The sequence below is a fragment of the Penicillium soppii genome, assembly GCF_028829465.1.
Source record: "Penicillium soppii strain IBT 18220 chromosome Unknown utg000001l, whole genome shotgun sequence".
Taxonomy (NCBI): domain Eukaryota; kingdom Fungi; phylum Ascomycota; class Eurotiomycetes; order Eurotiales; family Aspergillaceae; genus Penicillium; species Penicillium soppii.
In genome coordinates, this window is record NW_026643231.1 from 837,737 (window position 1) to 864,598 (window position 26,862).

Genomic DNA, 26,862 nt, shown 5'->3' on the forward strand with positions numbered 1-26,862 from the left:
ACTCGAATATACAATTTCAACGAATCCAGTTTATAGTGGAGATCGGCATTTCGTTTCAATGCGACTGGTTCCCCCTCCAGTTGAAGTTGGCACGGGGCTACGCGAGCTGCGCTTTAAATTGTGGCCGCTTTCCTGTTCCCTGTTTTCCTGTTTTATTATTATATTTTTCTGAGGTTCTCGAATTGATCCATCTCGAAATATCTGAAGTCATGGCTCAGGATCAAAATAAAGACCCTGATTACTCCACTGCGGAGGTGGATCGAGGTTCAAAGATTGACCAGCCAACTGCACCGGATCAGTTCGATGAAAGATACCGAACAACCCGGATGGAAATCTGGGCCTACTATGCGTGCGTTGATCGTTGAGTGAACCTCGTGCGGAAACTAAACACCCCTGCAGCTATTATATTGGAAATAACGGCTTGTCACTCTTCAGTGGGTCTCTTCCCGCCTTTTTCTGGTGTCAAAAAATGATCAAATCGACTTGAAACTGACATGATTATGTTCAGACTTTGCCCCAACTGCGTTTCAAAATTTGCTATATCAAGCTGCCCCTGCAGATGGGCTACTCGACTTTATCGGCCGCCCACGAACAGTAAATAGCATTGTGCTCCTGTCAAATGGAATCTCTTTCGCGATCCAGGTCGTTGTATTCCTGGTGATTGGCAGTTTTGCCGATTTCGGCTACTGGCGGCCCAACATTTTGATCGCACTATCCATTATCGCATATGCTATCGGATTTGCCTGGCTGGGTGTTCATACTTCAGACAAATGGCACGTCGCAGTCGGTTTGTATATGGTGGGTTTGATCGCCTACCAGACGACGCTCACTTTTTTTGGACTGCTGCATTCCCGGGATTGGCGCGCAATACCCTCGAACTTAAGGAGAAGGCCGATGCATATGTCGCTGGGACCATTTCCCGGGACGAATACGACTATGCGGATACCATGATGCGGAGTCGACTGGCCAATGTCGCTTTCTATGTACAGTCTGTCGCTGAGATCTTCATTCTCGCTATCATTGTTGGGATCATGTTTGGGTTGAAGGTGAACGACAGCGAGAGCAATAATAACTGGGGTTTGAGCGTGTTGATCGCCTTTGTCTCCGGGGTGTGGTTGCTTGTCTCAATCCCCTGGTTTGTTCTCGAGAAACGTCGTCCGGGCCAAGATCCTGGGAGACGGTCTATTCTCATTGCTGGCATGTGGCAACTGTGGCATGCTATGAAGCAAATATGGCATTTGAAACAGAGTTTGCTCTATCTTATTGGTATGTGTAATACTCTAGATAATCGCATTCTCAGGTGCGCATTGCTAACTCCTGGGTTGAAACAGGCTACTTCCTACTTGGAGACTCTCTCAATACTACTGTTACAGTTATTTCAACCTTGCAAAATAGCATCGTTGCCTATAATACACTTGAACTGACATATCTGCTTATTGTTGGAATTGCCGCACAGGTAAGCTGAGCTTTTTCGGACATTGGAAAGTCCAATCTTTGATTAACAATCCTGTTTCAGGCGGTTGGTATATACGTATTCTGGACGGTCCAGCAACGTTTCCGACTCGGAACCAAAACCATGTTCAATACAATTGCCATTGGAATCATTTTGCTTGACGGTTGGGGAATGATCGGTATTTGGACTGACAAATTCGGCTTCCATAACGCATGGGAAGTTTGGGTATGTTACTCTCTTTAAAGAATATGCGCTCCATCTAATGCAAGCTTTGTGTAGGTCTACCAAGCATTCTACGGCCTGTTCATCTGCCCCTGGTACAGCTACTCGCAGATCATGATCTCAGAAGTCACCCCACGCGGCCACGAGTTCTTATTCTTCAGTTTGTTCAGCATCATCGGAAAAACCTCGTCTTTTATCGGTCCCATCGTCTCGAGTGCAATCATCGATGCTAGCCCAACTGGCAATGTTTCCACCCCATTCTACTTCTTGTTTGGATTGAGTGTTGCTAGCTTCCTGATCCTGTTTTTGGGTGTAGACTTGAAGAAGAGTCAGGAAGAACAAGAACGATTTTTGTTGGACAAGTTACGACGACTGGAGGCAAGTGAATCATCGTCTTCTGATGACAGGGTCCTGACACCGGTCTGAATTTTGAACTACTTTCTTCAAATACTTCGCAAATATCGGTTGTTTGTTCATAATGATGAGGAATCTCCATGAACTTTGTATAACTTTAGAAATACTCGGTGCACGTGAAGACAGTCGATTGCTGATGGATGGCATCCCAAAATGCGTCTGTCAAACTGCATAAAACCTCATAGTCCGAAGATCCTGGGAACCAGATTAAGCTCAAGCTAGGATCGGCTATCCCGTCCCAATTCATGGACTATATATATCTCCTTTCTAAAGGTTTTCATCTCAGACAGCTAGAGTCTGGACAATGAAATGAAAACAACCGTTACGAGAGTGATTGTCAGGACTCCCTCCAAAGAGCCCGATGGCCCCAAGGTTGACGCCAACATGGTCCTTGTTGATGGAGAAGTTGTATTTTTCGAGGTCAATGACGACTTCCCTAGCGCTGGGGATGGCATAGTCCTTGAGGCCAATACCCGAGTGCCAAACTTTGTCGAGACATCAAACATGCTACCATCTGTTCTCCCTCCGTTTGAACTTGCATCGCTTCGACAAAGACTACACGAGCTTGCGTTAGCTGCAGGTTTTCAAAATGCTGTGCTACATATCGAGGCTAAGCTACGCAATTCTAGCTGCCATTATGCTCTCGCTCCTGACTCGGATGGATTGATTGATATGCAGCTTAAGACACCGGCAGCCACGACGACGAAGCCAAATGATGTTTTTCTTCTGGAGATCAATCCCCGAGCACCAGGATGGCAAGAGGTCGATGCCACCGCTCGCACATATGGCGTCTCATACTATAGTATCTCTCTTCTCAACGCCCTAGCCGACAAAGACCGTATTCTGGCATTGTCAAAGCCTTTCCAGGGAGGATCTCAGTACAATATGTAGCTTCTGTTTGTCTCGGCCCAAAAGGGGAAATCTACAAATTCGGTGATATTTGTACGAAAGTGTTGCAACAAGATCCACTGAATCCAAGCCAAGAGGAGCTTGGACCTCATGTCGTCCAATGTGCTAATCTCATGGAAGATGGCGAAGAGGTTCTTGACCCAAGAACAGAACAGATTTATGGTAACTTTATTGCCTTTTTCCTGGTTATTTCACGTGAGAGTCGCAAGGAAGCGATACGCATTGGGCAGGAGATCGAACGTCGTGTTAGGCAGCTTACGGACGGCTTTTGAGCAAAAAAAATAAAATGCAACCGTCTCCAAGGTCGTACGTTTGACAGTGCTTGAGTAGGTAGCTCTATTGGAATGATATAGCTGCAGCTATTGCAGAGACTCGAACCCCCTGTCCGATTTGACTGTCAAAGTGTAGAATGTATGGGACACAAAAGTCGATGTATTTTCTTGCCGGACCGGAATCAATGAAGGTTTGAAGAAAATGGCATCTAATCAGGATCTTCGATTGACAATTCCTCCCTTGGCTACTCTATTGAGGAGGTCATACAATCTACAATTCCCTTCTCTCTTCTTCTCGCCATGTTCGCAGCCCGTTCTACAAGAGTAAATCCCCGCACGGGTGAAACTAGAAGAAAGTGCTCTGAAGGCTATCTTTAGTCAAATTGATTCGCTTTTCTTGAGTGTTTAATATGTTGAATTAAGGCGCCAATGATAAACTACTCAGTGAGCCTGAATCTGAGCCCCCTCATCAAAGCGGCGGCAACCCGAAGAGGATCTCCCCACCCGTCAAAGAAAATCCAGTACGTATAGTGGCCTATATAGGGTTCGTGTAATTCCATGCTAGTTCAACGAGACAACGAATCTATAGATACAGCCATGTCAGAAGTTGCGTGGGGTAGAGAATAGTGGAGGTAAGGATTCTGCTACACTGATGATAGTTTCCAGTGAAAAATGTCCAGGGATTTCTGAATTTGAGGTATATATAGATTTCTTCCAAGGCGATTCCAAGGCGATTCCATATCTTTACCTAAGCTGTCATGAAAACGTCATCTATAAATGCAAGCGCCTCTTTGTATGCCTTAGTCGTGCTTTTCGACACCTCTGAGTCATGATCAAATGAAAATTCTTCTAATCCGTGTCGGCCATTTTCAACAAGGAAAAGACTCGACCTCACCCCGAGCTTGTTGAGCTGTTCATGATGATCGATGCTTTCTTGATCCGAAACAACCTCGTCCGCTGTACCATGCACAAACACAGATGGCGGGTACTCCTCGGTGACGAACGACTGCAAAATCCCAGGCTTTAATTCCACAGGGACTGTGGCATCTCGCAGCGAGTATTCAACGGCATTCAACATAGCTCCGAGACCAGGTCTACCAAAACACCCATCCAAAAACGTGCCATCCAGCTCCCAACGAACCGTAAGTGCAAACCGCTTAGACAATCGCTCATCCTCCTTCATATCATCGCTGATAACCGACTTATCTGCCAGCAACCTGGAAACATCATTCAAATCGACGAATTTGGCAATCGATGTAGGTGGTCGGGCAGCCGTCCAGTGATCAAGAAGCATATTGCCACCAAGTCCATACACAGAGAGCAAAACGGCAGGTTTAGGATTGGCGTAAACACAAGCGGCACGGGCCGAGTACGCGCCTGCAGAGAACCCGCTCACTGCGATGCGGGTAGTGTCAAGGGATACAGTCTGGGGCAGATGACTGGCAAACTTCTCCCCGGCAAGATATTTGAACAATGCCTTTGCGTCTTCAATTTGATCCAACGTTGTTGATGGATGGCAGAGGCGGTAATCGGCGGAAATGAAGATGTAACCTTTTTCTTGGCAGTGGTCTATGAGCATATTAGAGGTGGGCTCTTGACTCAGTGGTAATAGTCGACGACGGCTTCGGTTTGTTCTTACTATAGAGCCAGCTTGGATATGGCACACTGCGCCTGGAACCAGCTGTCATTCCGCCGCCATGGTAGTAAAGTATAGCTGGGAGAGCTCCGGTAGCTTTTGGAAGGTAGTAGTCGAGTTTGACATCATGCTCCTCAGCGCTGGAATAGACTAAGGTCTGGCCATCTTTTGGAAGCTTGAAGCTCATCGTTGTTGACCTTTGGTTACCGGCACTGGTAGGTTCAAAAGGATGTGTGTAGTAAAACCTGAGGAGGTTGGTTGGGTGTGACGTTCACCGGACAAAGTCTTTGCCGGAAATATGACAATATCACGATGATTGGTCTTTTGGACTCTCAATCATTATTATACAGCATGGTATGAAGTTATGTAGGTAGTTCTTGAATATTCATTCCTACATACAACACGCAACGTGGTTCTATCTGTATTTCTATTAAGTTGGTTAGCGGGGTGGGAGTCCTGCCATCAAGGACATGGGATATCTCATTTTGGGCGACCCACGCATAGTACTATAGAGAGATAAAACCCTATAGACTTGTTCCTGAATATCGAATGTCTATGTAGATTCAAAAAGAGACGTAAAAAGAGAAGTAACAAGAGACATGAAAGGAAATATTATAAGGGATGTAAAAAGGGATGTAGTTAACTAGGTTGTGATGGAACAGTATGATAGGGTATATTCAGGCATCATTACTAGAAATGAAATGGATTCGACGCCTAGCCACTGTACACCTCCGTAGTGGTGTAAAGTCTGGAATAGTATATCCAATGATAAGCTAGATGGGCGTTTATACCCCTTGCATTAACGAAGGAACACAGAGTAGAAGTATCGTCACGTCCCACAACGACCGCGATGTACTCCATACCCAACAGACGACATGGCTCTTGAAAACATCGGTTATCAACAAGAACTAAAACGGTCCTTCGGTCTGTTAGATATGGTGGGATTTAGTTTTAGTATTGTGACCTGGTGAGAATTGTCTAGAGACAGTTTAGTAAATTCATGTCTAACAAAACACAGTTGGACTGCATTAAGCGGCGTCTTCATCATTGGTGTCGAAGCAGGTGGGCCACCGGTCATGATCTTCGGTTGGATCGGGGTCTGCGCATTCACGGTACTGATTGCCTTGGCGATGGCCGAGATGTGCTCGCAATGGCCAGTCTCTGGCGGCCAATACTCGTGGGTAGCTATGCTGGCGCCACCGCGAGTGTCTCGGCAGATGTCTTATGTCACTGGATGGTTTATGTTGGCTGGTCGGTAGTGATTGAAAATTTGTTTTGTCCTGTTGCTGATACTTCTACTAGGAATTATCGCTATGGGTGCAGTCAATAATTCCCTTGGGTCAAATTATATCCTCGGCCAAGTAAACTTGATCTTCTCCGATCTCGTCATTGAGCGATGGCACACTGTCCTAGTTGCGTGGGCTGTGGGGCTATTTGCCCTTGTTATCAATGTGTTTGCGCCTCACGCTCTACATCGCCTATCTCGATTGATCTTGGTTTGGAACATGGCCTCTTTCATCATTGTGATTGTTACTCTCCTCGCAACCAACAACCACAAACAAGATACCAGCTTTGTCTTCCACGACTTCCGGAACAAGACCGGTTTTGGAGCCGCGATTGCTACTACCGTCGGCATTCTACAGAGCTTCTTCGGTATGTGCTGCTACGAGGCACCGAGCCATATGACAGAAGAGATGACCCACGCGAGCCGCGATGCACCCAAAGCAATTATCTTATCGGTCATCATGGGCGCAGTGACTGGTCTGGTATTTCTTCTCACTCTATGCTTTTGTATGGGGGATATTGAAACTACCGCAAATTCACCTACCGGAGTTCCCGTAATCCAGATTTTCTATGACTCAACCCACAGCAAGATTGGAACGTGTATACTGGCCAGTATGATTGTCATAATCATTATGGTCACGTCTATAAGTCTTGTTGCAGAAGGATCAAGATCTCTATATGCTTTTGCTCGAGACCATGGATTGCCATTCTCAGAACTGTGGTCTCAAGTTGAACCAAAAAAGAAGATCCCTCTACATGCAATTATTCTTGCTGTCCTTGTGCAGCTTTCTCTAAATGCTATCTACTTTGGCACAGAGACAGGATTTGAAACGGTGATCTCGATAAGCACCACGGGTTTCTGTGTGTACCCTTACTTGACAAAATGTTGAGACTCAAAATGCTAACATGACATCCGAATAGACGTTTCATATGGCCTCGCGCTTCTGTCCCGACTGCTCGGTTATTTATCCGGTCACTATACCTCCTTTGATGGACCTTATTCGTTGCCGCTCCCGCTTTCACTCAGTTTCAATGGAATTGGGCTTGTGTTTCTGCTTTTCGCTTCAATTACATTCAACTTTCCTCCCAAAGCACCAGTCACCTCGGACACAATGAACTATACCAGTGCAGCTATCGGGCTGGTGATATTACTCAGCGTTGTGACCTGGTTTACTTCTGCGGCCAAGCGCTTTACTGGCCCTTCCGATGTGCACGACTTGGTCATTCATGGTATAGAAAGCCCGTCAATGTTGCAAGTTGCCAACAATACAGATCCGAAAGTAGGCAAAGCAAACCTTGGAAAATAATGAGCGGTGACTCAGAAAGACAACCTATACACATTGCACGCATAAATCCAAAAAAGAAAAATAGTACACGCTTGATTCTGTAGGACGAGATTGCCACTGACCAATAAAATAGACCTAGCTAGCACGGAAATGCAGATTCACGATCATAATTCATTCTCGTTGATATTCGTAGGCTAACCAAATTAAAACAATAGCCCATGGCTAGCCCATGGCAAAATCGAACACAAATAGTAGTCGCAAGAAGCAGGGGAATATGATTACGATATCCAAATTTGAAACCGAAATGAATGATGGCAGCACCAAGAACCAAAGCCAAGCACTGAACAAGCAAAAGAACAACTTTACCACTCAAGAGGTTCGTTCTTGACATCACCCCGGTTGGTCTTGGGAACAGGAGCAGCCTCAACCATAGTCGCGCCACGGCGATCACGACGGAGGTAGCCACTGCCATCCAACCAGGGGGTGTCGAGAGTACGCTTGGACTCGAAAGAGCGGATCTTAGACTCCATCTGGAGAGTGAGACCAATGTCGTCCAGACCGTTGACAAGACAGTGCTTGCGGAAGCCATCGACATCGAAAGAGACGATCTTGGTACCCTGAGCATCCTTGATCTCCTGGTTGACGAGGTCGACCTCGACCTCACGACCGGCGCGGGCCTCATCGGCGATCTTTTGCAGAGCAGTCTCGTCGGAGACGACAACAGGAAGCATGCCGTTCTTGAAGGTGTTATTGAAGAAGATATCGGCGAAGGAGGGAGCGATGATGCACTTGATGCCGAAGTCGAGGAGAGCCCAGGGGGCGTGCTCGCGGGAGCTACCACAGCCGAAGTTGGGGCCGGTGACCACAAGGATCTTCGAGTTGCGGTAGATACCCTGGTTCAGAACAAAGTCGGGGTTTTCCTTGTCGTCGGTGTAACGCAGCTCGTAGAAAAGCGCGGTACCAAGACCTGTGCGCTTGATGGTCTTGAGGAATTGCTTGGGGATGATGGCATCAGTGTCGACATTGGCACGGTCCAGAGGAGCAGCGATACCCTTGAGGGTGGTGAAGGCGGGGAGGCCAGTGCTCTTACCTCCACTGGCGGTGGCGGAGGTGTTGGTGTGGGGCTGGTCATCAGCAGGTTGGTCGAGAACACGGTCGAGATCCTCCTCGGTCTGGGGGGAGTCTGGGGCGGGTTGCTGGACGTCAATCTTGGGAGAGGCCTTGCCGAGGACAGGACTGGCGACAACGTGCTCGCGGACATCGGCGAGCTTGCCGACAATGGCAGCGGTGGCGGCCATAGCGGGGGACATCAGGTGGGTACGGCCCTGGGCACCCTGACGACCCTCGAAGTTACGGTTGGAGGTACTGGCACAGCGCTCCTTGGGAGAAAGGATATCAGGGTTCATACCCAGGCACATGGAGCAACCAGCCTCACGCCATTCAAAGCCGGCATCTTCGAAGATCTTGTCAAGACCCTCGTCCTCGGCTTGCTGCTTGACCAAGCCAGATCCAGGAACAATCATGGCACGCTTGATGTTGGAGGCAATCTTGCGGCCGTTGACGACCTTGGCGGCGGCACGCAGATCCTCGATACGTGCGTTCGTGCAAGAACCGATGAAAACCTTATCGACAACAACATCTTTCATGGGGGTGCCAGGGACGAGACCCATGTATTCAAGGGCGCGCTTGCAAGAGGCCTTGCGGCTCTCGTCCTCGAAGTCATCGGGGCCGGGAACAACGCCGTTGATTGGGACCACGTCCTGGGGAGAGGTACCCCAAGAAATGGTGGGAATGATATCCTTTCCATCAAGGAAAATATCAGTATCGTATTTGGCATCAGCGTCAGACTTCAGGCTGGACCAGTACTTGACAGCCTTGTTCCACTCGGCGCTACCGTACTTGGGGGCCAGAGGACGGCCCTTAAGGTATTCGAAGGTGATCTCATCGGGCGCAATCATGCCGGCACGCGCACCACCCTCAATTGACATGTTACACATGGACATACGGGCCTCCATGCTAAGTCCACGGATGACGGATCCGCAGAACTCGATGACAGCTCCAGTGCCACCGGCGGTACCAATGACACCGATAATGTGGAGGACGACGTCCTTGCTGGTAACACCAGCAGGGAGCTCACCGTCGACCTGGATGCGCATGTTCTTACTGCGGCGGGTAATGAGGGTCTGGGTTGCGAGGACGTGCTCGACTTCACTGGTTCCGATACCGAAGGCGAGGGAACCGAAAGCACCGTGGGTGGAGGTATGGCTGTCACCGCAGACGACGGTTGTGCCGGGCAGGGTGAAACCTTGCTCTGGGCCGATAATATGGACGATACCCTGGCGCTTGTCACCCATTCCGAAATAGGTGAGGCCAAAGTCCTTCACGTTCTGTTCAAGGGTGGTACATTGCAGACGCGAATCGTTCTCCTTGATGAAGTCGGCGGCGTTCTTGAAATTTTTCCGTGAAGATGTGGGGATGTTCTATTGAAGCGACGGAGTTAGCAAATATCCATGGGCCACCATTGGGCATGGAATTGGACCTACGTGATCAACAGTAACCAAAGTGCAGTCCGGCCGGCGGACCTTGCGGTTGGCGTTGGTAAGACCCTCGAAGGCTTGGGGAGAGGTGACCTCATGGACGAGGTGACGATCAATGTAGATCAAGCAAGTGCCATCTTCTTGCTCATTGACGATGTGGTCCTGGAAGACCTTGTCGTACAAGGTCCTGGGTTTTGACTCTGCAGAAGGCATTGTGGGGAGTGAGTGGTAGAGAGCTAGGAAGGGAGTATATAAGGAAAAGGACGATGAGAATAAGGGTAATGCAGGAATGATAGGAGCTCTAGTGAAGAGCGAGAGAGTAAGTATCGAGACCTGGGGGATATGAAGAAGAAATGACTATTATTATATTTTCCTGCTTTTGAAGAATCCGCGATGTCGCTGGGGAGCTCTTCGAGGGGCAGCACCGATCTCGGCCGGTCAGCGGCGAATAGTGAAATTTTGATTGGCTGAGTTGGCGGCACAGTGGAGAGCCGATGTCGGTCGGTCTTCAATGTAACAGAAAATGTGAACACGGCTACTCGCGCTTCATGGCGGGTTAGAAAACCGAGTCACATATTCCTGCACTAAGTACTTCAAGCGGTCAAATTCAAGAGAATTTTGGAGATACTATGAGTGGACGTATCCATCTATTGGGAAGTAGAATTGACTCCAGATCTGCTGTATATCGATATACTAACTAGTTAAGAACTGCGTCTAAATAAATTAGGCATGACGTACGCCGACTCCGGACAGCCTTGGAAGTAATGAAACCACGTTGATTGGTTATAGACTCCGCCTCCGATCGGCCCGCATCATTTTGACTCAACGCTATACCCGTGGACGCCTAGTACAAATCTTGTACAGAGTTTATGCCTCGGTCTAGAGCCCTGGTAGTACTGTATGTATGGTTCGTCTGATATATTTGTCTACAAGTCTTTCGATAATATGTTCAAGCATCTCTTCATTTTTCTGAGCAATTCATCTTTGAACTGCGTATTTGGATCTCATCGGTCTAAAAGATCGCATGGTCTAAAAATCAATCTAGTTATAGTCATATACCAAAATACCAAATCCCGCATCTTAAGTTATCTTTCATCACAAATCGCAAGGACGGGAGGTCGCCCACTATACCGACGAAGACCCCAGATCGACGACAATCCTCTTCCCAGACACCGACCCACTTCGCAATGTCTCTAGCGCAGCATTGATACCTTCCAAACCACCTTCAGCGTGAACAATCTCCGGCAGCGTAAGATTTGTCGATTGCAGAAGATCCTCCAGCCAGCAGACCATTGCTTCACCTACTGCAGGAGCAGTGTGGAAAAGCTTAATCGGTACAGTGTGATATTGTATTCCGGGTATCTGTTCTTTAGGCAGACCGCTAAGTCCAAGCAGATGGGCATGGCCATCGGGATCTAGCGTCTTCTCAAGCAGAGTTGCTGTCTCCCTTCCGACTATATCAATAGCATATCGAAGTTTGCCACCGGTGATACCCCGAATAACTTCCACTGCACGATCGGGGTCTTGTCGATCGACCAAGAGATCTGCACCGGACTGTAAAAGTTTTGCTCCATGGCGGGCGGCGTCTGCTACGCAGATAACACGTAACCCTGCGAGCTTAGCTAATTGAAGAGTGATCAGGCCAGTGGTAGTTGAGGCTAGTCAGGGAAATATCAGTGGTAAACTTTCAAAGTTGTAAAAGAGCTTTTCTTACCTCCCCAGATAGCAACCCAATCACCACGTTGTGGCTTTTCTGAGTTTGATAATGAAGCAAAGCACTCTTCTCGAATGTCGGATGGAATATCATTTTTGTCAAGTCTGTTGATAATGCTGGGCAGATTGGGACCGGGGGACTGTGTAATGCGAGAGAAGTCTATTCCAAATGAGACTCCCAGAGCCAACACCGCGGCTACGAAGGCAACCCCTACAGAAGCCGAAGCGTGAATAGATGTTGAAGCTGGGATTCGGGCGGCGTTGAAGTCGGTAGCAATGGCGTATTCTTGGAACGCCGCCTTTCTGATATCTCGATAATCTGTTGATGGTACCAGAACAACATCGCCTACACGAAGACGTGATGATCCTTTGGGTACTTGTAGTACGAGGCCGGCCAGGTCACGTCCGTTGATCCAGGGCAGGCTGGGTATACCAAAGTTGAACGCCCTAGATAATTTATATTAGCAGATGCTAAGGATGGGTATGAAAAGCCAACTGTTTATGGTAACACTTACGGTCCTTTCCAGTCAACAGGGTTGAGACCGATGGCAAGAACCTGTAAATCAAATATCAATATCATGCATCACTATGCATCACTATGCAAGGTACGGTCAGTGCAAACCTATCATACCTTGACAAGAATCTCTCCTTCATGTAAGACGGAAGGAATAGCATGATCGTTCACCAGTGCATATTGTTCACGAGCCCCCTTGAGAAGCAGAACTCGTTGTGTTGACTCTTCCGACCGTGGAGAAGCAGGTTCGCTTTCAGATCTTGACTCATTAGAGTAATCTGAGAGGGGCTTTGAAAACAAGTTGTTATGGAAGGTAGTCGGAGTCTTGTGGAACTCTTCAACCTGGAGACATGTAGATGTGGTTGACATGATAGATATAGGGGCTAGTAATGGCATAACTCGAAGCTCACGAGGAAACACAAGTGAAACTACCTCATCTATATTATACTTCGCAGCAGTTTATACGATCTCTCGGGCGAGAAGATAAAGGCAAAGTACGCTTGCCTCATTTTAGGGCGCGGGGCTTTGATATCAGTCCCATAAGCACGTATGTAGGGTCGGGGTACCTCCACTGTCTTGGCTCTGAAATGGAATAATTTCGTCTCACATTTGCGCAATGAGAGCGTTCCCGTACATCCGAGTTCTGTGGTTAATTAATTGCTCATGGCGGGGCAGGAATGGCGTGCTGAAATCATGGAAAGCCTGGAGGAAGATCATAAATCTAGCCTATTGTTACATACAACGTACGTAGCTACTACTTCCAAGTCTAAAGATTCTGGGGGTCTCCATATGTCTTTGATTGATGGATGCATTTGATATTTTGATATTGAACAGCCCAAAAGAAAAGACATTTTGTATTTTCTACTTGTATAGCTACTTGAATATATGTGCATTTGTAGGTAAATTAATCGACATTTTGCAGATTCATTTGAAATCCAATTTTTTGGGGAAGTTCAATTTGCTGCTTTCGACTGAAACTGATGTGATCCGGCATTGTGATGACGAAACTTGAACAACATTCTAACTACTTGATACTGTAGTGTAGTGACCCAATTCCTACATGTGTATGGTATTTATAATGCAAACATACATTTTGCTGATTATAAATCTACAATCGAATCAAGCTGATGATACAAATTATGGGATTTCATGATGTATATTCTAGTTCACTTGAGCAAAATATTAACAAAACAAAAGATTTGCCAAAGATTTGCACATGTTTACTGGAATCTGGGTTATACAATTCTAAAGTTTACAATTATATCTCCAGATATCTTTAAAAGGTGATTCAATTGCCTCCCAGTCTCTCAGGGCAATTGAGATTCAAAATCAGAAGCGGTTTCTATACCCCAATCTTTCCAAAGGTCTAGATCCTATTATGTTAGTGGACGAAAGTCCATTTCTGTACCTACATTGGATGTAAAACGTTGAGCTTATCTCCTTCCATTATCAAATCTGAATAGATCTGATTATTTTAATCGTTTTCTAGCTCTGGATGTTGAGCCACAGTTATTGTGCCGCCCGAAGGAGCCGTGCGAGCACGTAATTCCACCAGAGAACGACAACATTGTGAAGAATCAAAGCTAGATCTTTTTGAAACTAGGCAAGGCTTAAATAGGGAATACCAAGACGATAAGTTTTCCTAATGTTGTCATATCGCGGAATAGATCACTTGAGGAAGTAAATCCGGAACTCTGTACTATAGATCTCGCACGCGGGCGCTATAATTATAAACTGTCGCAGCGCCTGTCAAAAAACACGTTGACAAGTTAAACTTGGGTTCTATTTCAATATGGTGGCCTCCGAAAAAGACATCGCGCCAAATGATGAGGAACTACACAGCGCGGGTTCTTTCAACTCGCCCCTTGCTGGCCCCTCCAAAGGTGAGATTGAAAGATTGTGATCCAGAAATCCAATAAAGTCTAACCGTTTAGTCAAATTCTACCGTTCGACGTTCTTCAATGCCTTTATCCTCGGTCTGTGCAACTTCCTCGCCCCCGGTATTTGGGGTGCCATGAACTCCTTAGGTGGAGGAGGCGAAGAAAAGCCCTATCTCGTGAACGCAGCGAACGCCCTGACTTTCGGACTCATGGTAGTATCTTGCTTCCTAGGAAGTGTCGTCGTGCGTTTTATTGGAATCAAATGGACTCTTATCGTGGGAACAATGGGATATGCACCCTACGCCGCGGGGTTATACACAAACAATCGATTCGGCAACGAATGGTTGGTTCTCTTGGGTGCTGCCCTCTGTGGTATCTCTGCGGGCATCTTTTGGATGGCGGAAGCAGCCATCGCCCTATCTTACCCGGAACCATATAATCAAGGCCGCTTCTTGGGTTTTTGGCTCAGTTTCCGCGTTGGAGGGCAGATACTAGGCGGTATCATCAACTTGGGGATCAATGCCAACCGGTCCACATCAGGCTCGGTTTCATACACTGTTTACCTTATTTTCATTGCTCTGCAGGCCCTTGGCCCCTTTGCAGGGTTGCTGTTGAGCAACCCGTCTCAAGTCCAGCGTAAAGATGGCGTCGCTGTTAAACTCGAGGTGACGAATAGCATTGGTTATGAGCTGAAGAGCATGTCGAAGCTTTGGATCAGTCGGAAGTTCCTACTTATCATTCCATTTATTTGCCAAGCCGTTTACACCGAGGCCGTGATGTTCTCTTACGAGGGATTGTGGTTCTCAGTGCGCGCAAGAGCACTCGGATCGTTTCTTTCCGGTGTGATTGCTCTAATCATCGGCAATCTTCTGGGGGCCTTCCTCGACTCCAAGCGTATATCTCTGAAGAAGAGAGCCAGATATGCGTTCTTTTTCGTGGTCGGTTGGCAAGGCATGTGTTGGATCTGGGCATCGGTAGTAACGACAGAGTTCAACAAGACGAAACCGACCTACGATTGGACCGACCCAGGCTTTGGAAGAGCCTTCGTGCTCTTCTTGTTCTGGGTTGCCGGATTCCAACTCAACTACATGTACTTGTAAGCTACGCTCGAAAATTGGCGGCCCATTTGGAGGAGTGCTGACTGAATGCCGATAGGTTCTTCTTGGTGGGTAATCTTGCAGACGATCAAGAGGAAGTGGTGAGAATTGCAGGCTTGTTGCGTGGAACAGAATCGGCAGCTCAATGTGTGAGCGTATGTATACACCAGTCTTTGTCGTGTATCCTTTGTATTAACGAGATATCTCTAGTACGGTTTGAGCAGCGTGAGCATCATGGCAGCCGTAGGTAGTATCTACCTCAACTTTGGCTTGTGGGCCGTCGCGATCCTCCCTGCCTGGCTTATTGTCAAGCAAGTTGGAGAAGCATTCGGAGATAAAAAGATGGAAAGAGAAGCTCTTGGGTTGCGCGAGGCCTCAGATCAAGACTGAGAGGCTTGAGCAAGAAATAATATTTGGGTGCAAACTATTGAAACGGCGCTGGTGGCCTAAGGGTGTTTGTTTCACGCTCTCTACGGTATGAAACTTTATTTTGATCAAAATATATACATTGAAAAAATCATGGTTTGGAGTTTAACATTCCCCCAGGTGGTCCATGGCAAGTTTAACCTTTAAAGCTACGCGACGAACCCAAATTCTCTGTTGTCGTGGTTGAACACGAGTAGCGCGAGACGGTGTCGTACAAACAGTCCTATAATTCCACAGACAGTTTGGACTCCAACCATGTGCCACGCCAATTGGTCTTCTCGCATGGGGCCCATCCACACCAACCAAAGGTTCAAGATAGTGAGGTTTGTGGATTCGGTAATGTGACCTTGTTCATCTGTGGTGATCCGCACCAGATTCGCTGTGTGCAATAGACGTAGCGCAGCATCTATAAGCAGCGATGGAGGACTCGTCCACTCCGTGGTGGAAGCATCCAAAAGCCCAGTAGATGGGCTGAACTTTGGTAATCGATGCCGAGGACAAGGAATAAACTTAAATAGCTGAGGAATCGAGTACACAAAGTTGAAAATCTGTGGGATGAACAGCAGCAGCAGGGTTTTGCTGAAGTGTCCTAGGATGCCAACTACGGCAAACACCATCCCTGCGAAATAACAGTAGGTATCTCCAACAAATACTTTTGAAGGGTACCAGTTATGGCACAACAGAGCCGCCGAAACCCCGATAAATGGGAGCAGAAAGTAAATCGACAACAAGTGTGAGTCGGTGGCAGGGTGTGGATATGGCGCGATAGGTGCAAGGTACATCGCATCATTGAATAATAATTGAACTGCGATCACCAGCGATTGAGCAACCTCGATACCATTGATGCCTGCTAGCATGTTGATAGCATTGGGACAGAAGATTGCCACGGCTGCCATATACATGTAGTACAACCATCCAAGGTCAACAGTGTCACCTAGGTAGGGTTGCAGCGGCACTGGAACAACGACTTGTGTGACACCAAAGTCAACAAAGTACACTATTAGCATGGGAATCGCGGAGAAAGCGGGGATCAAGACTTTGTGTCGCCAGCGAATGTCGAATAGATCATCACCAATCCCAAGAATGACGACGGATTGTAGAGATAAAAGACCAGAAAGGTAAGAGGCGAGCTGTTGCATGCACAAGTTAGCTCGATGATAAATGACAATGAGTTAGGACCAAAAGCTGACTTTGCCATGGGGAAATCGGTGCAGGAATCGACCGTTCTCAATATGTTGCGATTCAATGACAACATCGCGATTTCCACCGCCGGATGTGGCAGCTACAATGTCCTTGTAGAAGGCAAATGGGATGAACATAATAAGAGACATGAGATAGACCACAGCGCAAACTGCACCCATAGTCTCTGGGCTGTAATAAAAACTCAGTACAGGGCTAGATCTCAAGTGAAGTCATACATACATCTCGGGCCGACTTGGTTTTGCCATATCTTTGCCCTTCAATCCTGCCTTGAGGAATACGGGCCCAAGCCATCTTATCAGGCTAAATGCCGCCGCAAACACAATGATGCATAGAGCAATTGAAGCAATTAGTGGCGCTACATCACCTTGGAATGTAGTATTGAGGATCGCTAAACCGGCCCCCACGAGAGCGAGAAGACACCAAGTCTCCGAGCGAGAGAGGGTGCTTGAATGATGCATGGCGTGCAAATAAACCAAGGTGGCAGGAGTGACACCACTTAGAAAAAACCCCCACGAACAAACTGACTCTTTGCAGGAGAAGCCACCTCAGCGACGCGCAATCTGTCTTCTCAAAATAACTCGATAAGCTTATCGTGTTCTGCCAGATATATTGTTCCACCGCCATCCCGGCGGTCAAAACATCCCGTGATGCTTGCGATCAAGAAGGTAAGGCGACGACCATTTGTTTCAAATCTCATACGTGCAGATGCATAAAATTCAAAACATCATTGGCCCAGTCGTTTAATTCGTCAATTCCACAGTTTTGACAGTCTCGATGGGGACAGTGGAGCGCCCGGAGATGACGGCTGGATTTGCCGACTTCGATGCTGGCCATCGGGATCTGGTTACCGTTACCAAGTTTAACTTCTATGGCAACCGTATTGTCACGGCCTCTTCAGACCACCGGATGAAAGTGTGGGATCTCAAGGATGGTCAATGGCAATTGATAGACACATGGCGTGCCCATGATGCCGAGATTCGCGATGTACGCTTTTAAACAACCAAAAGACCACCCGAAGGGCGTCAACTCAGTTCATTTGCTAATTTGTCATTACAGGCAACATGGAATGGTCCTTTTACAGGGCAGCATATTGGTAGTGTTGGAGAAGACATGAAATTAAAAATATGGCAAGAAGATGTGACCCAGCCCCCAAATTCGGGACGGCGTTTCAGGTCGATCTTTCGTATGACCGCGCCGCAAAGACATCCATTTGTCTCACTTGACTTTCGCAACATTGACCTGGAATCCTGGCTGGCTGTAATTACCCGGGATGGCTACCTCATGATTATGGAGCCTGTCAGTCCTGATAGTCTTGCAGACTGGCAGGCTGTCGACCAGTTCCGAGTGTGTACGGCGCCCGAACGTGGAGAGGAAACAAGCTTCAAGGTTCAGTTTCATCATGATCCTACCGATATCACCCATACTGTCTTGCCAGACACCGATCGGAAGAGTTTATCGTTGATCGTGGCTGCTATGGACACCGTCAAGATCTATCGCACAGATGCAAACCGACGATTCTATCACGCAATCGAACTTAATGGACACAGCGGCCTTGTGAGAGATATTTCTTGGGCCAATGGTTCTGTGCGCGGGTACGATCTTATCGCGAGTGGTGGCAAAGATGGCTTAGTGCGTATTTTCGAGGTGTATACGTTCCCAGCTGGTCAAGCATTGCACAACACCAATGGTCGAAAGACTGATCGTCGGGCTCAATCACAATCACCGTCATCCCGGGCCATTTCACAGTCTGGGATTGGCTCTGCATTGGCCAGCCGTGTACCCGAGCCAACAATAGATCGTCAGGCAAGCGGTGATTCGCAGTTCCGACATTCATTTAAACAAGTTGCCTGCATCGACACGAAACACCTTGATGTTTGGCAGGTTCAATTCTCATTCTCTGGTAAGTGTTCTCATCTTTTTCCTCGATTCCTTGGGAACTTTATTAACCTGATCTAGGTGACTCTTTAATTTCCTCCGGGGATGATGGGACGGTCCGGTTTTGGAAACGTTCACTGTCTGGAGAATGGCTCGAATTTGCCGAAACCGACATGGTATCTCAGTGATATCCTCGACGGTTCCCTTCCCTATATTCCAGGTGCTCAGACGATATCATGAGGGGCCAATGTCCCTGGGGATCCACGAGATAGGCCTAGTGCAATATCGCTTCCCATTCATAATTTGGCCATCATACCATAACTTTTCCTTTCTGATCAAAGATACCCTTTACACCTGACTTCTGCATACTCCTGTGTTTATTCGGTGGTATTACCAGCAATGGTTAGTTGGATTCAAATTTGACGTTTGTTTGTTTTATCTGCTGAGGAAAGGGCGACGTTTGAAGATTCCATAGTTGGCCCGCCTTCACAACTCCGAGTCTTTCGAACTTCCACTATCAACATTTCATTCTCTTCACCTAGAACCATTCATTATCTATCTTCATTGTTAAACTACCATGGCTCTCGGCCCGACACTTGGCACCGGATTGTTCATCGGTGCCGGCCAGGCTCTCGCTGTCGGCGGGCCTGCCTCGCTGCTACTATCGTATATACTCCTGTCTTTCCTGACTTTCGCCATGACCACGAGCGTGGCAGAAGTATCCATTCACACGCTTTCGCAGCATGGAACATTAGTCAACAACGGCTACCTATACATACCAAGCAGTGTGGCATTCGCTTCGGCATACCTTCGGTGGTATTCTCTCGCCTTGTTCGTCCCATATGAAATCACAACGGCAATGGTCAATCTTGGCCTCTGGAAACCGGGCCCGGCTATCACAATCAGACTGTCGATCATCACCATCATCGTTGTGGGATCCAACTTCCTGCCCGAGAGAACTTTCAAAAGCTCCGAGCGTTTGTTCACTTGGATCAAAATCGGTGCAATGGCCACTCTTTTTCCCTCTCTCTGGCATTGGGTCTTGGAGGTGCTGATGGACATACTTCCTGGGGGTTCAAATATTGGAAACATCCAGGGGCCATGAATGAGTACCTAGTTCGCGGCTTATGGGGACGGTTCTTGGGGTTCTTCCAATGTCTCCTTGATGGCTCCATTGCTTTCTCTTTCGCCCCCGAGCTCATCACACACCGTGCTGAGATGCCTGCCTCACTTGGCGAGACTGCAATTCTGAGCGCCGCGATCCCAGGCAAAGTCATGTCCGATGTTCTTCAAACTGCTTTCCCTTACATCATGAGCTCTCTAGCCATGGGCGTTATGGCACCATTCAATGACACCCGCTTGACTAACAATGGAACGGGCTCTGGATTTTCACCTTATCTGATCGGACTAAAAGATGCAAAAATTCAGATTGTACCCACCCTCGCGACGATCGCGATTCTGCTCTCCTCGGTGGCTTCGGGACGATCTTTCTTGTACCTCTCTTCTCGCACATTGTGTGCAATGTCGGAGCTTGGACATGCACCCTCGGGGTTTTCAGTCCGCAATCGTTGGAACGTTCCCTACATGGCTGTTGCCATATCTGCCTTGTTCTCCACCCTCTCTTTCGCGTCCGCCAGGATCCCGAGTTCAACTGTCAACAGCTATCTCCTTCGTCTTGTCACGAGCGCCAGCTTCATTTCCTCGTTGGTGTCATGTACGATTTATCGCCACTTTCATCGACGGCTTAGGGCAAACCGAATGACCAGTCGACACAGCTATTCTGTCCAGCCATTCGGTACCCACTTTGGGATGTTTGTCAGCACCATCTTACTGTTTGGAGGTGGCTTGTGGGGAGGACCCAAAGGCAACGTGAATGGGTCCCGCGGTGCCAGACTGGTCATCTCATACATTAATATCGTTGTTTTCGGCCTCCTGTCTCTAGCGCATCGATTCCAAGACGTGATGCCTGTTGTCAAGGTTGAAAGACCGATCGACATGGGTGGACGGGCATGGGTCGGTCAGCAAGGGCCACGAGAGCCTCGGGTACAGAAGACGCAATCAAAACCGGGGAAACTTGATCCGATCCCAGAAAATGCTGGAGCCTTCGAGCTGCGACTCAGCCCGACAATGTTCCCAGAGCTTTGAATGGTGCAAGCTGGTAGAGAATGTTTCGCGTGGAGTGTAGTGCTGATGAACATTGTGTATGGAATTGGCAGTGCTGCGATTGATTATAGCTAGATGTTATTCTTACATATTGGAATGTTCTTCGTTTCAATTCCGGTTTCTATAAAACTCATTCCCTTCGATCAATTCCAAGGTTTGAATCTGACCGTTCACAAAGGGCCGATGGTTGCGCAGAGTCCATAAATCTTTGCCTCGGCAAGATATCAACGTTCAAGACCGACTAAGGTAGTATAATTCCAGTATTTTCAATATATAGGCCAGGATGATCGGCGATTCGGCTTGAATCGATTGTATACCCGGCATGGCGTTGTGTGGTTTTCATGTACATATGTAGATAGTAAACTAGAGCCTAAGGGAAAATATGTATATATGTAACTACTCCGTGTACCGAGATGGCCTTGTGTCAGTACAGTAACTTTCAATATTATACGAAAACCCAAATTATTGATCGACAGAAGATTTGATTAGCCCTGTTCCTTGCACATTTGATTTTTCTTTTACCCACTCGCTTTATACAATATTGTACTGTGGCAAAATGGCGCCAAACCACAAATATCGGAATCCTCCAAGCGGCTTTCCCCCCTTTTACTTTAAGTCATAATCCGAACATCTTCCACACACTTCCATCTCCTTTTAACTTTCGGGCTCTCGTTCTTTAAACCAAAAGACAAATAACACCGTGTTATAGGCCCCAGGGCTTTATAGAAGGCGAAACCCTTGTCGCACACCCTAGGGCAGATGACTTGCCCCTCTCTGACACCCGAACATCACGTTCCCCATCGGTCGATCTCCCAAAGCGATTTCCATTACCCGTTTCCCCATGTCACTTCTATGCTTCTTCATACTTCTTATACTTCCCATCCTTTTTTTGGACACTTTTATTCCCCTTTCCCAACCTCCTCATAAGACTAATATTTCTTGAAAACTCCTATATCATCTATCTCCCTTCCTCCCTTGCATGTCTACCGAATGTTCCCGGGCGGAATCTGGTGAAAATTCCTTTGTCTTCCACAAGCCCCTATGTCAAAGGTTGGGAAGACAACCGAATCATCAATTTCCTTCAGAATCTATGCTATGCACAGGTGTTTTGAATTCTCCGATCTTGTTCGCTTTGCAGTTAGCGATATGTCGCTTCACTGCATGAATCATATATTGGGATTCAGCATAGCCAGAAAGGGCTCAGAGGTTGTTGGCTTCTTCGGCTATTCTGGACCAAATCTCTCTATGATTCTCTTATCGATCAACTAATACTTCTAGATGCTAACCATGAAACCCTTTTGATCCTTACCTTGCTAGGGATGCCCATAGGCATCTTATGACATTCCCGTGACTCCACTGCATTGAAATGACACTAGTCTACAATAGGACTAGTGCATTGGGATTCATTACTGGAAACAGTCAATTTTGAAAATTACCATACCGGTAACGATGGGTAACTCAAAATTTCATCCGATGCCCAGGTTTGTTCGATGAATTCGAGGAACTGGAAAGTGGTGTTTCCTTGGTTGTTTCCGGGTCGAGCCTTTCCCCCAAGCCCCCTCCAGGGCTCTCTTTTCACGACGCTAATCCAGTTTCATTTCCACGCACTTGGTCTATTTGCTTTCCCCTAACCCATTCTCTCTGCCTTAGGCCCACGTAGCCTCCTCCTTCGTCTGTCTTCAGTTCACAATCGCCCTCTTTTTTCCTCTCCTTTTCCCTGCCCTCCTCATCGCGTTTACTTCCTTCTCTCTTACCCTTTTCTTTTTCTTTCTTTACGATACCCTTTCATCTTTCTTTATCCATCGACTCACCGACTCTCCCCTTCTTGCCCTCTACGCGATTTCCCTCAACCCTTTTCACTCCCTCTACATTCACGATCTCAGATCCTCTTTCGACCTCGACCCATCGCAGGCCCTCAACTTGCCAATATTTCATCGCCTCGAGTATCTGCGACATCGTCGCATCTCGCATCCACACTGGGACGTTTCCTGCGCTCGCCACCCCTCGGTCGTCCTCTCTCGACAGCACCCTCGCTCTTCCCAACGCGTTCCCTGCTCACCGAGAAGCGCTCGAAAAGCCATATTTCCACCAGAAGCCCTGATATGCGACTTGAATAGTGACAGCTGGGCTACGCCTCTGTCAAGAAATCAACATTTTGCTTTTGTCTGAGAGGGGGTCATCTGTCGGATTATGACAGATACCTCCTCCCTCGCCATCACGCACGCCACCACGGATTACCCTCCGGTCCGCGCTACTCGCGCGTCTCCTGAAGTCACAGACGGGGCCTCTGACTCCGCCGCAGCCGAAGAAGATTATACCATCAAATGCGTCTGCCGCTTCGAAGATGATGATGGTCACACAGTCTTTTGCGAAAGGTGTGACACCTGGCAACACATCATCTGTTACTATGAAAGTAAGGAGGATGTGCCGGATGTCCACAATTGTGTGGACTGCGAGCCTCGATACGTGGACCGGCGTCGTGCTGTCCACAAGCAATCAGAGAAGAGGCTCGAAGAGAAACGCCGTAGCGTGGACCCTGAGAGGAAACCAAGACGACCGGGCAACAAAGCCAACAAAAGGAAGTCTAAGGATACCGATGCACACGAACCCAACCTAAAACGACATGACTCGACTGCTCGTGACCAGCCACCAGCCAAAAAGCCAAAGGCATCCCACCGTTCATCTACCTCGACCAGTGGTCTTGCGAGTGCTCCAGCTCAGTCGCGAAACCGGCGACCCTCCACTGCAGTCCCAGTCAGCCCCACGACCTCTGACTCTCGTGTTCCCCTTTATTCAAACGAATTCCTCCATCTTTACGACCGGGATCATACTTTTGTTGAGAAGGACAGCAACCTGCTTCCTGGTGTATCTTTTGTCGATGAAATTATCTCTTGGTTGAGGGACCCGGAAATCTTGGCACGTGTTACCGAAGGGTTGAGTTCTGAAGACTTTGCTCAACATTGTGAAGCGGCCTTCGATTCTCCCTGGCCCACCTTGAGGACACACACCTATACAGACTCCTCCGTTGATATTGATGGCAAACACCCAACCTTCAAAATCCTGAAAACTGACGATCCAATACGAGAGGGTCAAATCGTTGGAGAGATCTTTGGCGAGGTCGGCCATATCGATCATTACAAGGCCAACCCCAGCAATCGCTGGAAGACGCTACAGCACCCAGAGCCATTTGTCTACTTTTCTTCGCAATTGCCTCTGTATATTGACAGTCGCCAAGAAGGCAATCAGCTCCGTTACATAAGGCGTTCTTGCAATTCCAATGTTTCGCTGAAGATCTACATCACGAACAGCCGGGAATATCACTTCTGTTTCGTTGCTAGGCGAGACATTCCTGCTAATTCGGAAATCACTGTGATGTGGTACCTGGACCCAGCTTTGATCAAGGATAAAAAGGCATCCAAGCCAAAGTACAAGCCAGGGCTTGAGGATAACACCGTTGAGGAAGACCTTCCGGCGCTTTGCTTCAGCAACATTCTTGCGGACTTCGGCGGCTGTCCATGTGGGCGCAATCAAAATTGCTCACTTGCAAACCTCGATCGTCGGTCGGACGCCGCTAGCAACAAAGCAACAAAGACCAAAGGCAAGGCAAAGGCAAAGTCTAAATCAGTGGCTTCACCAATGGACCCAGGTCGTGCATCTACTAGTCGTGCTGGCAGTGAGAGTACCAAGCATGTCGAAGACGACGATGCCATGACCGATGTTCGCTCGACCTCTGGTTCTGTGCGAGACAGAGTTACGCACAGTCGCGATGTCAGTCCGACGGATAAACAGACTTTGCCGGGACTTTCCAGTCGGGAGAGACGCAAGATCGCTGATGCCGAAATGCAGTTTCGACGGCTTGAAAAGGGAGCTCCAACTACCAAGGGAGCTGTCGGTACTAAACGGAAAAAGCGCGTCAGTGGCCCCTCAGCACAGCCCACCGCAACTTCGCGCTCAACCCAGACTGGGGAGCCTGGGGCCAAACAGAAACCCCAGCCGCACTCGCCCACTGCCAATTCCCCAAGAAGCGTGGCAACCGACCAACATGCCCCGTCGCGAAAGTCAGCGGCCAGAACAGTTTTACCCACATCTGAAACAATTGACCGATACAAGCCTTCTCCTTACCGGCGTGTTGGCCCTTATGTTGACGCTTCAACTCAGCTGTATGAAAACGATGTTGAAACCGAGTTCTGGCACCTAGAGCATCTCAGACGCGGATACAGAGTTGGTATCCTACCTGATAGCAAGATGTACTTGGCCCGGTTCGTCGCGGGAAGCAAAATGCAAGGAGACCGCGAACAACAGGAGAAGTACACTGGTGATAGCAGTCTCATCCCGTCTGGAGTCATCCCTTGGTGGTGCAATTATTTTCCTTTTCCTTTGGACGACAGAACTGAATATGATTTACTCCCGGAGGATGCTCGACTGATGGGAATACCACTTGACCACGGGCCCCTGAAGTTGCCTTTGCGGTGGTCTTTCTGGCAACGCAAGGAGCCAAGGAGGCCAACGAAGTTTGCTGGGGTGACAATAACTGGATTGCCTTATCCTCTTATCCCCCCCCAGATTACATCGAAGAGTCATCGGCGCAAGGTGATATCACGATGCAGGAAGCTTCGTTGCACAATGAGCTTAGCAATCCCCTCGTTCCTCCGCCTTGGCCATCCGCTGCCGCCCACACCATCAAGGTTCTCGGGGCAGACAACCACGGCAGTCCGCGTTTGTCGATGCCACCACCAAGTGCCTCGAACATCCAATCGCCATCCAGTCCTCGGCCAATTTCGGCAGGGAGTTACACAACGACCGCCAATCGTGATACAGCTTCATCGCATCCTCCCGTGCCAACGCCTGTATCCGCACCAATCGCCACTCCCGCCAAGAAGAAACTGAGTCTTGGTGATTATCTGATGCGACGTGAGACAATGGCAAACACCCCGGCCTCGGACAGCCCCCAGGCCCCTGAGAGGGCCCCGAATTCAACTCCTGTCTGGGTGACCACAACTGAGCACTATCTTGCAATTACCAAATTGCCGGATGATTGGAGTGAGCCACGCCCCAGGCCCCTCACCCCGGATGCCCGTGGTGACAAGAACGAGCCTTCTGACTCTCAAGAAGTTATTATGGAGGATGCGCCTGAATCAGCACCCACCAGCACGGAACCAGCACCTACCAATCCCCCTTCCATCTCTTCATAATACATTCATACACATGGTAGCCACGGTGGGCCTGTGATAAAAGGCAAATCCCCCGTGGATTTTACGTTTTTTTACGACCCAAAATTTCATTTCTTGTGTGACTTCTATTCGATACCTTACAGCGAGGCGGGCACAGGCGTTCGGACTTCGTATTTCATCTTCTTTCAACTTTTCTGTGCCGGCTTTTTCTTTTCTTTTCTCCGACTTTCGGACTCCGGATGGCGTATGGCGTGGCTTGGGATTGGTTATGGGAAATACCCTTGGTTGGGTCCGGGTCTTTGAGGTGTCTGCCTGTGTTGCAGCACTTGATCCTTTATGATGTGTCGGACTTAGTCAATTTTTATGTAATGCCACCTTCTTTAAGAAGGGGCTAGATAGCTTCTGTATGAACACTATTATTTATTGTATAGTTGTCACATTATTAGAGCCTTATAAGAGCTTGGTGTATTTTCTTATGCTAGCGTGAAGATGTTGCCCAGGTGCCAGGTACTATTATTACTAAGAGGTTTTTGCCTAAACCAGACAAATGAGAGAAAGCTAAGAGTCGGCAAGACACCTTACAGAGAGAGGTAAAGGGGCTCTTGAATTAGGCCAATTTTAAGCATTATACGAACCTATACCATGTCTCTTCAGAGGTTTATTTGACTACCCATATTAGTAGACTCGGCTTTTAGTGGTGTTGATCTGTGACAATACGTTGGCGGTTTAACACCCACTATACCGATGCTGTTTGCCTTCCTTGCGGCTATTGATATAGAGAGGTAACTACGAGGGAAGGTGCACGAA

General features: G+C 48.0%; 11 protein-coding genes across 11 annotated transcripts; 7 read left to right on the plus strand and 4 right to left on the minus strand.

Annotated features, from left to right (window-relative positions):
- Window positions 1-209: 209 nt before the first annotated feature.
- On the plus strand, window positions 210-2,101 carry N7529_000309 (putative autophagy protein (Atg22); the record flags this gene model as incomplete). Its single annotated transcript, XM_057235840.1, has 7 exons — window positions 210-349; window positions 400-434; window positions 509-751; window positions 820-1,266; window positions 1,332-1,456; window positions 1,517-1,678; window positions 1,733-2,101. The coding sequence occupies 7 exons, from the start codon at window positions 210-212 to the stop codon at window positions 2,099-2,101; spliced, it is 1,521 nt and encodes a 506-aa protein (XP_057102643.1).
- Window positions 2,102-2,398: 297 nt separating this feature from the next.
- On the plus strand, window positions 2,399-2,980 carry N7529_000310 (uncharacterized protein; the record flags this gene model as incomplete). Its single annotated transcript, XM_057235841.1, has 1 exon — window positions 2,399-2,980. One exon carries the CDS (start codon window positions 2,399-2,401, stop codon window positions 2,978-2,980), a length of 582 nt encoding a protein of 193 aa, XP_057102644.1.
- A 1,038-nt stretch (window positions 2,981-4,018) lies between these two features.
- Window positions 4,019-5,093, minus strand: N7529_000311 (alpha/beta-hydrolase; the record flags this gene model as incomplete). The annotated part of the gene is made up of 2 exons (XM_057235842.1): window positions 4,019-4,839; window positions 4,910-5,093. 2 exons carry the CDS (start codon window positions 5,091-5,093, stop codon window positions 4,019-4,021), a joined length of 1,005 nt encoding a protein of 334 aa, XP_057102645.1.
- A 688-nt stretch (window positions 5,094-5,781) lies between these two features.
- Window positions 5,782-7,497, plus strand: N7529_000312 (uncharacterized protein; the record flags this gene model as incomplete). The annotated part of the gene is made up of 4 exons (XM_057235843.1): window positions 5,782-5,873; window positions 5,925-6,157; window positions 6,209-7,051; window positions 7,112-7,497. The coding sequence occupies 4 exons, from the start codon at window positions 5,782-5,784 to the stop codon at window positions 7,495-7,497; spliced, it is 1,554 nt and encodes a 517-aa protein (XP_057102646.1).
- A 341-nt stretch (window positions 7,498-7,838) lies between these two features.
- luA (3-isopropylmalate dehydratase LEU1) lies at window positions 7,839-10,226 on the minus strand (the record flags this gene model as incomplete). Its single annotated transcript, XM_057235844.1, has 2 exons — window positions 7,839-9,956; window positions 10,020-10,226. 2 exons carry the CDS (start codon window positions 10,224-10,226, stop codon window positions 7,839-7,841), a joined length of 2,325 nt encoding a protein of 774 aa, XP_057102647.1.
- Window positions 10,227-11,138: 912 nt separating this feature from the next.
- Window positions 11,139-12,609, minus strand: N7529_000314 (zinc-binding alcohol dehydrogenase family protein; the record flags this gene model as incomplete). Its single annotated transcript, XM_057235845.1, has 4 exons — window positions 11,139-11,671; window positions 11,728-12,173; window positions 12,242-12,282; window positions 12,358-12,609. The coding sequence occupies 4 exons, from the start codon at window positions 12,607-12,609 to the stop codon at window positions 11,139-11,141; spliced, it is 1,272 nt and encodes a 423-aa protein (XP_057102648.1).
- Window positions 12,610-14,032: 1,423 nt separating this feature from the next.
- Window positions 14,033-15,607, plus strand: N7529_000315 (DUF895 domain membrane protein; the record flags this gene model as incomplete). Its single annotated transcript, XM_057235846.1, has 4 exons — window positions 14,033-14,123; window positions 14,175-15,216; window positions 15,276-15,372; window positions 15,428-15,607. 4 exons carry the CDS (start codon window positions 14,033-14,035, stop codon window positions 15,605-15,607), a joined length of 1,410 nt encoding a protein of 469 aa, XP_057102649.1.
- Window positions 15,608-15,792: 185 nt separating this feature from the next.
- On the minus strand, window positions 15,793-17,304 carry N7529_000316 (UDP-N-acetylglucosamine--dolichyl-phosphate N-acetylglucosaminephosphotransferase; the record flags this gene model as incomplete). Its single annotated transcript, XM_057235847.1, has 3 exons — window positions 15,793-16,773; window positions 16,834-17,014; window positions 17,066-17,304. The coding sequence occupies 3 exons, from the start codon at window positions 17,302-17,304 to the stop codon at window positions 15,793-15,795; spliced, it is 1,401 nt and encodes a 466-aa protein (XP_057102650.1).
- Window positions 17,305-17,620: 316 nt separating this feature from the next.
- N7529_000317 (putative nuclear pore protein (SEH1)) lies at window positions 17,621-18,909 on the plus strand (the record flags this gene model as incomplete). The annotated part of the gene is made up of 3 exons (XM_057235848.1): window positions 17,621-17,830; window positions 17,903-18,746; window positions 18,803-18,909. 3 exons carry the CDS (start codon window positions 17,621-17,623, stop codon window positions 18,907-18,909), a joined length of 1,161 nt encoding a protein of 386 aa, XP_057102651.1.
- A 389-nt stretch (window positions 18,910-19,298) lies between these two features.
- Window positions 19,299-20,866, plus strand: N7529_000318 (putative proline permease; the record flags this gene model as incomplete). Its single annotated transcript, XM_057235849.1, has 2 exons — window positions 19,299-19,794; window positions 19,818-20,866. 2 exons carry the CDS (start codon window positions 19,299-19,301, stop codon window positions 20,864-20,866), a joined length of 1,545 nt encoding a protein of 514 aa, XP_057102652.1.
- Window positions 20,867-23,074: 2,208 nt separating this feature from the next.
- Window positions 23,075-26,076, plus strand: N7529_000319 (putative PHD finger and SET domain protein; the record flags this gene model as incomplete). The annotated part of the gene is made up of 2 exons (XM_057235850.1): window positions 23,075-25,405; window positions 25,462-26,076. The coding sequence occupies 2 exons, from the start codon at window positions 23,075-23,077 to the stop codon at window positions 26,074-26,076; spliced, it is 2,946 nt and encodes a 981-aa protein (XP_057102653.1).
- Window positions 26,077-26,862: the final 786 nt, after the last annotated feature.